At 48.1% G+C, this 13,571-nt stretch overlaps 1 protein-coding gene across 2 annotated transcripts in view; it reads left to right on the top strand.

Annotated features, from left to right (window-relative positions):
* The window catches only part of DNAAF9 (dynein axonemal assembly factor 9), a 113,623-nt gene that overhangs the window by 32,963 nt on the left and 67,089 nt on the right, over positions 1-13,571 (top strand). For both annotated transcript variants that reach the window (XM_039368364.1, XM_039368363.1), the window contains exons 13-20: positions 303-390; positions 1,704-1,780; positions 3,721-3,765; positions 7,044-7,089; positions 7,784-7,895; positions 9,626-9,696; positions 10,859-10,909; positions 13,031-13,118. In XM_039368364.1, the coding sequence (XP_039224298.1) occupies positions 303-390; positions 1,704-1,780; positions 3,721-3,765; positions 7,044-7,089; positions 7,784-7,895; positions 9,626-9,696; positions 10,859-10,909; positions 13,031-13,118 (578 nt within the window). The remainder of the gene's footprint in view (positions 1-302; positions 391-1,703; positions 1,781-3,720; positions 3,766-7,043; positions 7,090-7,783; positions 7,896-9,625; positions 9,697-10,858; positions 10,910-13,030; positions 13,119-13,571) is intronic.

Here is a 13,571-nt window from a genome sequence, read left to right as displayed (position 1 = left end):
CCGCTGCCTGGCTACCATGTCCTTGGCTGCGCTGCTTCACGTTGGCCATGCCCAGGGGTGACTCTCCTCCGGGGGGGGGCTGCTGGTGAGGAGGGGGCCGTGGGAGGAGGCGGGGCTGGGGCGATGGTGTGTGTGCCCACAGAGAGGGCTCCGAGTGCCACCTCTGGCACCCGTGCCATAGGTTCGCCACCACTGCTGTAAAGGAACTTGGGATTGTGCGAGGTTAAAAAATCTTAAAATAACTTTCGTCACTAATGTTGCATTTCTTTTTTTTTTCTTTTCTTTTCTTTCTTTCTTTTTAGCAAACTCTTATCTCAGATCTATTTCGCGGTGGTGGAGGCTGTCCTGGCCGGCATAGAGACCTTTTCAAAAACGTCCAATGTTACCAGGGTGTGTGTTTTTCTTTTTTTTTTCAAAACGGAAAGCTTGCGATTAGCCTTCGGTCCAGGTAGTCCTCGACTTAACAGCGGTTCATTTAGGGACCGTTCAAAGTCACGGCGGCACTGAGGAAAAGAGAAAAAGTTTCACACGTGCTATTTCAACCTCCCCGTGGACCCATGATCAGAATTCAGACACTTGGCAACTGGCTTGTACTTACGACGGTTGCAGCGTCCCCCCCGGGGTCACGTGATCCCCTTTTGCCACTGTCTGGCGAGCAAAGTCAACAGAGGAAGCTGGATTCGCTGAACAACTGCATGATTTGTGATGACCGAGGCCATGCAGTCAGCTGGCAATCCAAACTGCCCTTTAATTGCTCCAAATTTTCCCCAAATGCTCCCACGTTTCTGGCAAGCCACCAAACACAGGAAGACACATACACCTTCGGCCGCCTCTGGCTGCAAGTAGTTTCACACACAGTCTGATTAGGAGAGGAATTTACTCAAGGCCCCAGAGATAACAAGGAATGACACATACATCCAAAATAGGATCCAATTCTGTGTGAATACAAGCTTGTTTGAGCAGTTTCAGAAAAGAAGCCAAAATACAATCCGAGGTCTTTGAACATCCAAGCAGCGTTGTCAGCCAGTCCAAGGGTCAGAGTTTCCGGGTTTCCAAGCAGAAATCACAACACAGAACAAGAGATCAGCAACAACACACACAAAACTCCAAAGAATCAGTGTTTGTTCCCGACAAATGCCTCTCCCCACAGCGTCTCCTTAAGTCTCAGTCTCCAGGTGTGCCTTGTGGAGAGGGGCAGGACGCTCTCCTCCCAAGTAGTTGAGCCGGCCTGCGTTGTTCCCTCCTCCTCTCCACTCTCCGTGCTCTAGGATCGGGTGGGGGTGGCCCTTGCTCATTGCCTGAACTCTGTCTCTCCATCCTGTCCCACTCCTGAAGGGCCCTGGCCTGCCTCGGCCTACTCTTCCCCACATTCCTCTGAAGCTACAGACCCCTGTCCCTCTGCCTCCGTAGGGTCCCGTTCCAGCTGATTTTCCTCCGCAGATTCAGGCTCCGATGGAGGCATGACAAGGTCCCTTAACAACTATTGGGGAAAAAGGTGGCAAAATGAGGCGTGAGTCCCTGCACAACTGTCTTGCTTAGCAACAGAAGCCTTGGGCTCAATTTTGGTTGTACGTCAAGGGCCACCTCTGCGGTGCAACCTGCTTCATTCCCCTGTCTGATGTGCCTGTGTGTAATTTTTGGGAGAATAGCCTGGATTGGGTTTGATTTTTTTTTTTCCTCCCCTCATCCCTTTCTCTTCTCAGGCGAAAGAAGGAGCCGAGAAAGTGTTTTTCAAGATGCTCGAGGCCTTTGGACTTTCCTGCTTTAAAACTCCACTACGGTACGTCTCTCCGTTTTGTCATTCTTAGCGTTTTTCTACACAACTGGGATTGTGTAGAGACCCAGAAGTCCCCAACTTTTTTGGTTTGGCGGCCCGCAAATTCAGATTTTGGCTTAATGTCGTGGTTCTGACAGATGAAACTCTTCAAAGAACTTCGAGGCATCGTTTACCGTAAAGGATCTTTATTCGAGTGGCATAGCATCAGCACATACATAAGCGGAGCCAAAATCTGAATTCCCTTCCCCTGAGCACATAACATCAAAGCACAATTTCCTCCTCCAATTAGCGGTCATAAATCACATTCTCCAATTAGTTTGAAATGCAGGCTTCCCCTCCAGTTCTCCACCCCGGCCATTCCTTATCATCTCTTATTTCAAAAACCCTGGGTTCACACACTGTTACAATATTGTTATGTCTAACTAACTACCATGCACATTCCTCCTCTCTCCCCCCCCCCAGTATCTAATTCTGACTCTAAGAGTAAAGCATAAGAAAGAAAAGGGCTGCATCTCCATATGTTGTCAAAGCAAGAACATCTGATGTTAGTGTCAACGCTGCAAATATTGTATATTCTTGCTTTTGACAATATGCAGAATTGTCTGGTAATTATAGGGTTAATACAGAGCAGAAGGGGGATTGGGGGTAAAGCCCGGGAATTGGATAATGTGAGATATGATGGCTAATTTAGGGAGGGAACATGCTGATAATTTAACTGCTCAGAGGAAGAGAACTTAGATCCTAGCATCCCTCCCTTGTGCCTGTGCCGACATTTTGTAACAATAAAAGACTTTTAGGAAAATAAATGCCTGGAAGTTCTTTGGAATGTTTCATTAGCCGGAACCACAACAGTTGGCAGCATTGACATCGGCAGTGTTATGTGAGTGCATGCACACCAGGAAAAGGGCCGTGTGCAAACACGCAGGGATGCGCAAACGGCCACATGAGTGTGAGTGCCACAAATGGGCAGCGCTAGCACCGGCGGGATGCTTGCTGCAGGGCAGCGCCAGCAGTGGCGAGATGCTTGGTGTGGCGCTAGTGCCGGAGGGACGCTCAGGGCAGTGCAGTGCTAGCACTGGTGGAACGCTTGGGGCGGCACTACTGCCAGTGGGACTCTTGGTGGTGTGGCGCTAACACTGGCGGGATGTTCAAAGTGGCGCTAGTGCTGGCAGGGCACTCGGAGTGGGGTGGCGCTAACGCCAGCGGGATGCTCAAGCTGGCGCTAGTGCCAGCGGGACACTCAGAGAGGACGGTGCTAGCACCGAGGGACGCTTGCAGTGGCGGTACGTGAATGTGGGGGGTGAGTCACACACATGCGTGCACTGGCTGTGCCTTCCCACGGCCCCATGGCCATGGCTCGTTAGTGGGCCCACAGGTTGAGGGCCCCTAAGCGTAATCAATCGGTTCATGCCGGGATGAATTTTTTGAAAACATGGAATGACTCTCCTTGAATTCTCTGCACTACAAATAGTTTGTTTAGTGACCGTTCAGTTACAATGCCATCGAAAGGACTTGGGACCGTTTTTCACACTTAACGACCGATGTGGCCTCCCTGAAATCACGTGATCAAAATTTGGAGACATGGCCACAGGATCATACTTAACGACCGTGGCAGCATCCCCGGGGTCACGAGACCCCCTTTGGCGATCTTCCGGCCAGCAAAGTCAAGGGGAAAGCGACTTAGCAACCGCGTTATTAACAACTCCAGTGACTCACTTAATAACCATGGGAAGAAACGGGGCAAAATTCACGGAATGACCTGTCTCGCTAAGCAACAGAAATTTTGGGCTCCACTGTGGTCGTAAATCGAGGACTACCTGTGGTTTGTTCCTCCGATTGGCCTGTAAAACATGACGTTTAGTTTTAACAGGAGAATCCGCTTAACTTCAGCGTTTCATTTATTTTCCTCTTTTTTTTTTTCAATTTCTCCTTATTTTGTACAGCACCAAGATAGATTTCTGGATTCAGGCTGTGAACAAGCAAGGGAGGTGAGTGCTTCCCTTCTCTTCGGGTTGAAGCTGTTTGATGTGAGAGCCTGTAGTCATGTTTGTTGCCATTATCATGATTAGATTTTTTTTTTATCCCGCCATTTTGTATATATCTAAATCTACGTAAAGACTCCTGCCTCCTATTTTCCCACAGCAACGATCCTGCGAGGTGGGTTGGGCTGAGAAACAGGGACTGGTCCAGGTAGCTTTCAGGCCTAAGGCGGGACTGGAACCTATTTTGCCCACAACCACAGCCCTGTAAGGTGGACTGGGCTGAGAGAGAGAGTCACCCAGTCAGCTTTAATGCCTAAGGTGGGACTAGAACTCACCGTCTCCTGGTGATTGGCCCAAGTCACCCAGCTGGTTTTCATGCTTAAGGCGGGACTATAACTCACCATCTCCTGGTGACTGGCCCACAGTCACCCAGCTAGCTTTCATGCCCAAGGCGGGACTAGAACTCACCGTCTCCTAGTGATTGGCCCAAGTCACCCAGGTGGCTTTTATGCCCAAGGCGGGACTAGAACTCACCGTCTCCTAGTAATTGGTCCAAAGTCACCCACCCAGCTTTCATACCTAAGGCGGGACTAGAACTCACCGTCTCCTAGTAATTGGTCCAAAGTCACCCACCCAGCTTTCATACCTAAGGCGGGACTAGAACTCACCGTCTCCTAGTAATTGGTCCAAAGTCACCCAGCCAGCTTTCATACCTAAGGCAGGACTAGAACTCACCGTCTCCTAGTGATTGGCCCAAGTCACCCAGGTGGCTTTCATGCCCAAGGCGGGACTAGAACTCACCGTCTCCTAGTAATTGGTCCAAAGTCACCCACCCAGCTTTCATACCTAAGGCGGGACTAGAACTCACCGTCTCCTAGTAATTGGTCCAAAGTCACCCACCCAGCTTTCATACCTAAGGCGGGACTAGAACCCAGCGTCTCCTGGTGATTGGCCCAAGTCACCCAGCTGGCTTTCATGCCTAAGGCGGGACTAGAACTCACTGCCTCCCAGTTTCGAGGCCTGTATCTTAACCACTAGGCCAAACTGCCTTTCACGGGAACAGAGAAGATTCTGTTTACATTCCGACATAACAATGCTAAACCATGATACAAAGTTCAAGCTCAAATGGCTTAATGCAGTGGTTCTCACCCTGTGGGTCGGGACCCCATTTGGGGTCGAATGACCATTTCACGGGGGTCGCCAAACAACGCAGTCCGCCATTTCCCCCCCTTTTCTTTAGCTGTGCTACTCCCTTTTATTCTATTGGCTTCTGAAAGCCAATAGAATAGACTCTCTTGAATAGAGTCTCATTCTATTGGCTTTCAAAAGCCAATAGGAATTGTCCAGGCTGTCTCTGTCCTGCTGAGCCCGCCAAAAGTCCCATTCTGCAAACGGTGCTTCACCAGTTGAGTAGTCCTTGACTTACGACCGGTTGAGTAGTCCTCGACTTACGACCGGTTGGGGGGGGGTTGCGGCATTAAAAAGGTTGAGAACCACTGGCGTAATGGAAAACGAAAGCATCACGATTAACCTTTTTCTGCACATCCTGGGCCTTGGCCAGCCCTCGTCCCCGAGGGGCATAAAGCAAGCAGCAGTTGAGGCGGGCAGAGATTTGTTTTTTGAGCTGCCAGTCTAGCATAAGGCAATATTCAGTATTCTCTGCATGAAGATCCAGGTTGCGGAGGGCAAATTATCACATCTGCTTGGCTGTTTATGTTGCTTGTCTGCTTCTGGGGGCAGCACTTTTGACCCCCGGAGTCTCTCGTTGGAAAGGAGCGCCCTGCAAACACACCTGTTGTGCTTAATCATGCGTGAGAGAAGAGAGGGAGCCCGGGAAAGAACGGGGTGGGAGGGAGGACACACGTACGGAAGAGAGAGAAGCTGAGTCCGTCGGAAGCTTTTCCTCGTGGGCTGAAAACCCACAAGAGCCCTTTGGGGTAGAGCAGATCCAGAAAGCCACTGCCATGTCTGCGGGAAGAAGAAAGGCCTTGGCAGACAGAAGGGAGAGCTGGAGAGCAGAATCAGAATCAGAGTAGAGCTGGAAGGGACCTTGGAGGTCTTCTAGTCCAGCCCCCTGCTCAAGCAGGAGACCTTATATACATCAGATAGGGTCTCCAGAAGTTGCTTCCAGAAGTTGGGAATGCGCCAACGTTGGGAGTTTTTAAGAAGAGACTGGACAAGCATTTGTCTGAAATGGTATAGGCCAGGGTTTCCTGCCTGAGCAGGGGGTTGGACTAGATGACCTCCGGGGTCCCTTCCAACTCTTCTGTTCTATTCCTATTCTATTAATTCTATTTCTATTCTGTTCCTATTAATTCTATTCTATTCTATTCTATTAATTCTATTTCTATTCTATTCCATTCTTATTTCTATTCTATTCTAATTCTGTTCTATTCTATTCCATTCCATTCTATTCTATTCTATTCTATTCCATTCTTATTTCTATTCTATTCCATTCCATTCTACTCTACTCTATTCCATTCCATTCCATTCCATTCCATCCTATCCTATTAATTCTATTTCTATTCTATTCTATTCTATTCTATTCCATTCCATTCCATTCCATTCCATTCTTATTTCTATTCTATTCTATTCTATTCCCATTCCATTCCAGTCTATTCCATTTTTATTTCTATTCTATTCTATTAATTCTATTTCTATTCTATTCTATTCTATTCTATTCTATTCTATTCTATTCTATTAATTCTATTTCTATTCTATTCTGTTCTGTTCTGTTCTATTCTCTGAAATGGTATAGGATTTCCTGTCTGAGCAGGGGGTTGGACTAGATGACCTCATTACTATTATTATTATTAGTATTAGTATTATTATAGAGGAGGCAACTGTCATGTAAAAAGGGTTAGCATTCTCGTCCCACAGACAGAAAAAGAAGCATGGGAATCATGAGAAAGGACCTTTCCTAGTTTTCTGGAAAGCAAGGCAAAAAAGACCCAGTTTGGTATAGCGGTGAGCTAAAAAATGGGAGATGGTGAGTTCTAGTTCGGCCTTAGGCCCGGAAACTGATTGGGTGACTTGAGGCCAGTCACCAGGAGATGGTGAGTTATAGTTCAACCTTAGGCGTACAAGTCATCTGGGTGTCTTTGGCCAGTCGCCAGGAGACGGCGAGTTCTAGTTCTATTCTACTTTCCAATGCTAAAAGTTGTTTTTTTTTTCTTTATTTCTGCCCAACTTACGCCATTGGGGTTGCATGTGGGAGACGCGCCCCGTGATCTGGCTCGCCCTGCAACGACAGCGTCCTAAAATCTTACTTTCTTCCCCTGCAGAATTATTCCCGTGGATAACAAAGACAGCCTGTACCTGGTTAAAACCGTGAGTATTTTTTCTGCCGGCTGCAGAATGACCTACATTTGAAAACACGCCGAGGGGCGTTTTTCCTTGCAATCTTGGACCGCGGGCGAAACCGGAGGCACTTAAACAGCCGTGTGACTAATTTAATCACTGCAGCGATTCACTTAAAACGGCTCTGGCGGGGACAGGTCACAAAATGGGGCAAAACGACAACCGTCTCGCTTAGCGACGGAAACGTTGGCTTCCACTGTGGCTGCAGGTCAAGGACCGCAAGTCCCTTTTCTCCATGCCGTTGTAACTTTGAACGGTCACGAAAGGAACTCTTGTAAGTCGGGAGCTGTAGTCCGCTTTGTGACGGTTTCAGGTTACGACGGCACTGAAAAAAACATGCCTCGGAACCGTTTGCCACCCTTAAATCACCCGTGCAGCATTAAAATCCAGGCCCTTGGCAACTGACTCGTGTTTACGACGGTCGCCGTGTCCCCTTTTGCGACCTTTTCGTAAGCGAGGTCGGTGGGGGAGCCGGCTCCTCTAAACAACCTTGTTACTAACTTGACAACGGCAGGGTGTTGCTTCGCAGTTGCGGCAGGGAAGGTGATCAAGTGGGGCAAAGCTCACTCCGCGACCGTCTCACTGAGCCACGGAGAGTTCGGGCTCCCTTGTGGTCGTAAGTCGAGGACTGCCTCTAATGCCCTTTCCTCCTGCTTGGCTGCAGGTGTCCATGGCTGCGTACGACATCCCTGACCTGCTGACCGGGAGAGGCTGCCTGGGCTCGGTGGTCTTCTCCGAATCCTTCCTGACGTCGCAGATTCTCGTGAAGGAAAAAGGTTCTGCGGGGAGAAACGAGCCTCGTTTTAACTTTCAGGATGGCTCTCCAAGCGGGCCGAAGGGGGTGGTGTGAAATGGGGGGGGTCCTTGGTCCCCTCTGGGCTGGGTGGTTCGCTTGCACTGGGACTGATGGTGTTACCGAGCTGGGCCATGAAACGTCTGCGAGGAGACCGCCCAGCTCAGAGAGAACCCAGGATGCCACAGTCCCTTTTTTCCTCCTCCTCCTCCTCCTCCTCCTCCTCCTCCTCCTCCTCCTCCTCCTCCTCCTCCTCCTCCTCCTCCTCCTCCTCCCTCACCATTACCTTCTAGCACTGATGATGTTACCTAGCTGGGCCATGAAACGTCTGCAAGGAAACCACCCAGAGAGCACCAAGGATCCCACAGTCCTTTTTTTTCCCCACCACCACCACCTCCTCCTCCTCCTCTTCCTTCTCCTCCTCCTCCTCCCTCTGCAAACTACACACCCTTCTACCACTGATGGTATTACCTAGTTGGTTAACGAAATGACTTGCAAAAACACAACCAAGCTCAGAGCACCAAGGACCCATAGTCCGTTTTTTCCTTCTCCTCCTCCTCCTCCTCCTCCTCCTTCTCTCTCTCTCTCTCTCTCTCCCTCCCTCCCCCCCCTCTCTGCAAACTCCATACCCTTCTACCATTGATGGCATTACCTAGTTGGTTAACGAAATGTCTTGCAAAAACACAACCAAGCTCAGAGCACCAAGGACCCATAGTTTGTTTTTTCCTCCTCCTCCTCCTCCCTCCTCCTCCTCCTCCTCCTCCTCCTCCTCCTCCTCCTCCTCCTCCTCCTCCTCCTCCTCTCTCTCCAAACTCCATACCCTTCTACCATTGATGGCATTACCTAGTTGGTTAACGAAATGTCTTGCAAGAACACAACCAAGCTCAGAGCACCAAGGACCCATAGTTTGTTTTTTCCTCCTCCTCCTCCTCCTCCTCCTCCTCCTCCTCCTCCTCCTCCTCCTCCTCCTCCTCCTCCTCCTCCTCCTCCTTCTCTCTCTCCAAACTCCACACCCTTCTACCATTGATGGCATTACCTAGTTGGTTAACAAAACGTCTTGCAAGAACACAACCAAGCTCAGAGAGCACCAACGACCCACAGTCCTTTTTTTCCCTCTTCCTCCTCCTCCTCCTCCTCCTCCTCCTCTTCCCCCCCAACCCCATTCCCTTCTAGCACTGCTTTTCTTTTCTTTTATATATTTTATTTTATTACCTATTTTGAAAGCTTAGATGGCCGCCACTCACAGTGACTCTGGGCAGCTTGCAAAAAGAAAACCACCCTACCCAATCCAATAAGGCTGCCACCCCACTGCTGACAACCATCAGACCAACCCCTTGATGGGCTCCTCCCCCCTTCTGCCACTGATGGCATTGCCTAGTGCAGTGGTTCTCCACCTGTGGGTCGGGACCCCATTTGGGGTCGAACGACCATTTCATGGGGGTCGCCAAACAAGGCTGTCCGCCATTTTTTCCCCTATTCTTTGGCCACGCCCCTGGCACCCGGTGATGTATAAATGGTTGGGGTTCACCACAACATGGGGAACTGTATTATGGGGTCGCGGCATTAGAAAGATTGAGAACCACTGATCTAGTTGGTTAGCGAAATGTCTCGCAAAACCACCACCCCGCTCCGAGACCACCAAGGACCCCCACAGTAGGGCTGCCTTCAGAGGGGGTCCAGCCACTCAGCCCCTCCCTTTCCATCCTCCTGCAGATGGCAGCCTCAGCACAGAATCCAGCTACATCATCCTCACCGGGGTGATCCCAAGATCGGCGTCTTGGCTGGTAAGTGGACCTTGACTACTACTCCCCCCCCTCCCTTCCTTTGCAAAATGAATGTAGAAAACAGATTACGGAGCTGTTTTTCTAAGCCGGTCCAAAAGCCAGGAGGGAAAAAAAAAATGTTCTTTTGTGACGGTTTGCAGGTCGCGGAAAACACAAAAGGGTGAATTCTGTCTCTTGGGAGCGTGTGTTCCTTTGATATTTTTCCAGGCACGGTGGGTCAGATAAGAGCCAAGAGCCGCGAGGAAGTGCTGATGGGGCTGCGGGCGGCTGAGGTGGAGAGTCTGGGCTCGACAAAATACGGCGCCCTTATCCCAAATAAGGGCCTTTTTTTTAGTTTAGAAGTGTGCTTTGTGCAAAGAAAAAACACCATCACACCATATTTTATGTTTGTTTTGATTGATTGATTTCGGTGCCGCTGAGTCAGTCTTGATTCCTAACGACGGCCTTGAGTGGTCCCTGCGGTTTTCTTAGGGGGATTTCAGCCAGCCTAGGGCTTCCATGCCTGAGGCAGGACTAGAACTCACCACCTCCAGGTGATTGGCCCAAAGTTATTCACCTGCCTTTCATGCTTAAGGCGGGACTAGAACTCACTGTCTCCAGGTGATTGGCCCAAAGCTATCCACCTGCCTTTCATGCATAAGGCGGGACTAGAACTTACCCCCTCCAGGTGATTGGCCCAAAGTTATCCACCTGCCTTTCACGCCTAAGGCAGGATTTGAACTCACCATCCACCTGGTTTCTAGCCTGGTGCCTTTAACTGCTACCCCAAACTGGCTCACTTTCTGTTTATATTGTTATGTTATATGTTATATATTATATGATATATTATATTTATTATATTCTATTGTATCGTATCGTATCTATCATATATACGATATATGCTATTATATTATGTTATATTGTTATATTGTTATTATATATATGATATGTGATACAACATGACATGATATTTATTATATTATATTTATTATATTGTATTTTTGCTTAAGTATTTGAGGCCCTTAAAGTCTTGATCTCTTTCTTCTAAATGGCATTGCAAGGGGGTTAAGTTGCCAGCTTGCAGAGAGGGGCTTCCAGGATGGAGAACAGAACACCCAACGTTGAATGCAGGATTTTCATCCCTAAACCAGAATTGAAAGCTGTTGTTTTGTTTTGCTTCCAGGTTGAAGAGAATGAAGTGAAGCTCTCCGAACGGGCGCAGCAAATCCTGAAGGTTCGTCTCAAAACTGGGTGTTTTTCTTCTAGTTTTGGCATGGCAAGATTGAGGGTTGCCAACTACACCCACTAGCCAGCATTAAATATTGTCAGATGGTTAGTTTTGCTCATCTCTTAGTTTGGTGTTTCTCAACCTGGGCAACTTTTCAGACGGTGGACTTCAACTCCCAGAATCTGGGAGATGATGATGATGATGATAAAGTTGGAAGGGACCTTAGAGGCCATCTAGTCCAACCCCCTGCTCAGGCAGAAAACCCTATACCATTTCAGACAAATGGCTGTCCAGTCTCTTCTTCAAAACTTCCAGTGTTGGAGAAGGGAGGGAGGGAGGGAAGGAAAGGGAGGGAGGGAGGGAGGGAGGAAGGAAGGAAGGATAATAGAATAACAGAGTTGGAAGCGACCTTAGAGGTCATCTAGTCCAACCCCCTGCTCAGGCAGGAAACCCTATACCATTTCAGACAAATGGCTGTCCAGTCTCTTCTTAAAAACGTCCAGTGTTGGAGCATTCACCGCTTCTGGAGGCAGGTGGTTCCACTGGTTAATTGTTCTGACTGTCAGGAAGTTTCTCCTTAGTTCCAGGTTGCTTCTCTCCTTGATGAGTTTCCATCCGTTGCTTCTTGTCCTGCCTTCAGGTGCTTTGGAGAAGAGCTTGACTCCCTCTTCTTTGGGGCAGCCCCACCATCTTAACAGTTGCCCAGGTTGAGAAAAATTGTACTCCAGATGCCCTTTGACTTACAACTGATTGCTTAGTGGCCATTTGGAATTATGACAGTTCCAGAAAACCATACTTACAACCCAGATTCAAAATTTTGACACCCAGCCTTCCCCCCCCACTGCCATATGATTGCATTTTGGGTACTTGCCCCCCCCCAACCTGCCTTTACGACCATTTGCAGCCTCCTGCGGTCACAGGAGCACCATTTATTGCTGCAAACCGGTATCTACTTCCAATTTCCGACAAAAAATCGCCCATTACTGACTATGAGTTCCCTTCACAACCTCCACCTTCTCTTCCACGACCGTAGATTCGCTTAATGACCGCTGCAAGAAATGTTGTGAAATTAGCCCCATCGCCGTGGTGATCCGCTTAACCGCCGGCACGATTTACAACTATAATTCCAGGCTCAGTTACAGTCATAAAGTTGAGGACAACCTGCGTTTCTGCCTCTTGGTACAGAGAGAGGTCAGCACCATGGACAGCATCATCCTTGGCCAACGTCCTACAATGAGACAGGAGGCAGCTTTAAGTTCCCCATTTAAATCCCTTTGCCATCCAAATGGCAGTTTTTCTGAAGGACATCAACTGCCAGTGTCAACAAAAGAAACTCCTGCAACATTTTTTTTGTATAGATTTTATTAGTTTTTATATAGGGTTAGGAATAAGGTGGGGTCGAGGTTGCAGTTGGGATTTAGGTTAGGATTAAGATTAAGGTTGGGGTTGGGGTTTTCCCAAGTAACATTCTCCATATTTAGCAAACCGCGTAGTGTCTGGGTTCGTGTCTTTAACAAACAATAATAAAAAATAGTTAACGATCATAAACAATATGTTAATTAATCGCTCAATAGCCTTCTCCTTGCTAATATATATTCAGAATTACATGTCACGTTCCTTTCTCTCCAATTCGTCTTTCTAGCCATTGGTAGAAATTATCCCATGTTCTAAAGTACACCGAGTCTTCTTTCCCTTTTATCTTTAAAGTCAGTCTATCCATTTCTGCACGCTCAATGTGCCTGGCTGAGGAATTCTGGGAGTTGAAGTCCACAAGTCATAAAAGGGCCAAGTTTGAAGACCCCTGATATAGACTTTAAGAGGAGTGGACTTAATTCCCAGAGTTCCTCAGCCAGCGTGCCTGGCTGAGGAATTCTGGGAGTTGAAGTCCACCAGTCATAAAAGGGCCAAGTTTGAAGACGCCCGATACAGACTTTAAGAAGAGTGGACTTCAACTTCCAGAATTCCTCAGACAACGTAACTGGATGAGGAATTCTGGGAGTTGAAGTCCACAAGTCATAAAAGGGCCAAGTTTGAAGGCCCCTGTCCTAAAGCATCGGTGTTATTGGCCTCTCATGAAAAAGCCGATAACATGCTTCAGAAACTCTTTTTCTGTTCTGCTTTTTTTAGAAAGAAGACTCTTTCTTGGGGACCCCCCTGACTGGAGGCGATGGAGCATATATTGCTGCTAATAATTCTCTCTGTAGACCGGAGGAAGGTAAGCAATCAAAAATTTCCACAGCACCACACGTCAAAGGCAACCATTTTTCTTTGGAGATCCACTTTTCTAGGGCAGATATTGCAGCTGGGGACCCATAGCCTTGATAGCACACACCCTTGTCGTCAGTGTGACGTATCTCCCTTATTAATATACTGCCTAGGCTTCTCATCACCTCCCTAGTAACGCCAGCTATTTTAGTTTTATTTATCTACTTATTAAATTTGTATCCTGCCCATCTCACCGTTGAGAAACTCTGGGCGAATAAGAAATAAAATAAGATAAATCAAGAAGAGAACGGACTGCCATTTGTTCAGAATGGTATCGGGTCTCCTTCTTGAGCAGGGGGTTGGACTAGATGACCTCCAAGGTTCCTTCCAGTTCTGTTATTCCATTTTCTAAAGCTTGATTTATTTCACAGCCTCAGTGAATGTTTGAATTTAAGGAGGTTAA

The sequence above is a fragment of the Crotalus tigris genome, unplaced genomic scaffold, assembly GCF_016545835.1.
Source record: "Crotalus tigris isolate CLP2741 ecotype Arizona unplaced genomic scaffold, ASM1654583v1 scf7180000020772.1195989, whole genome shotgun sequence".
Classification (NCBI taxonomy): Eukaryota; Metazoa; Chordata; class Lepidosauria; order Squamata; family Viperidae; genus Crotalus; species Crotalus tigris.
This window is presented reverse-complemented; position numbering and strand designations above follow the sequence as displayed.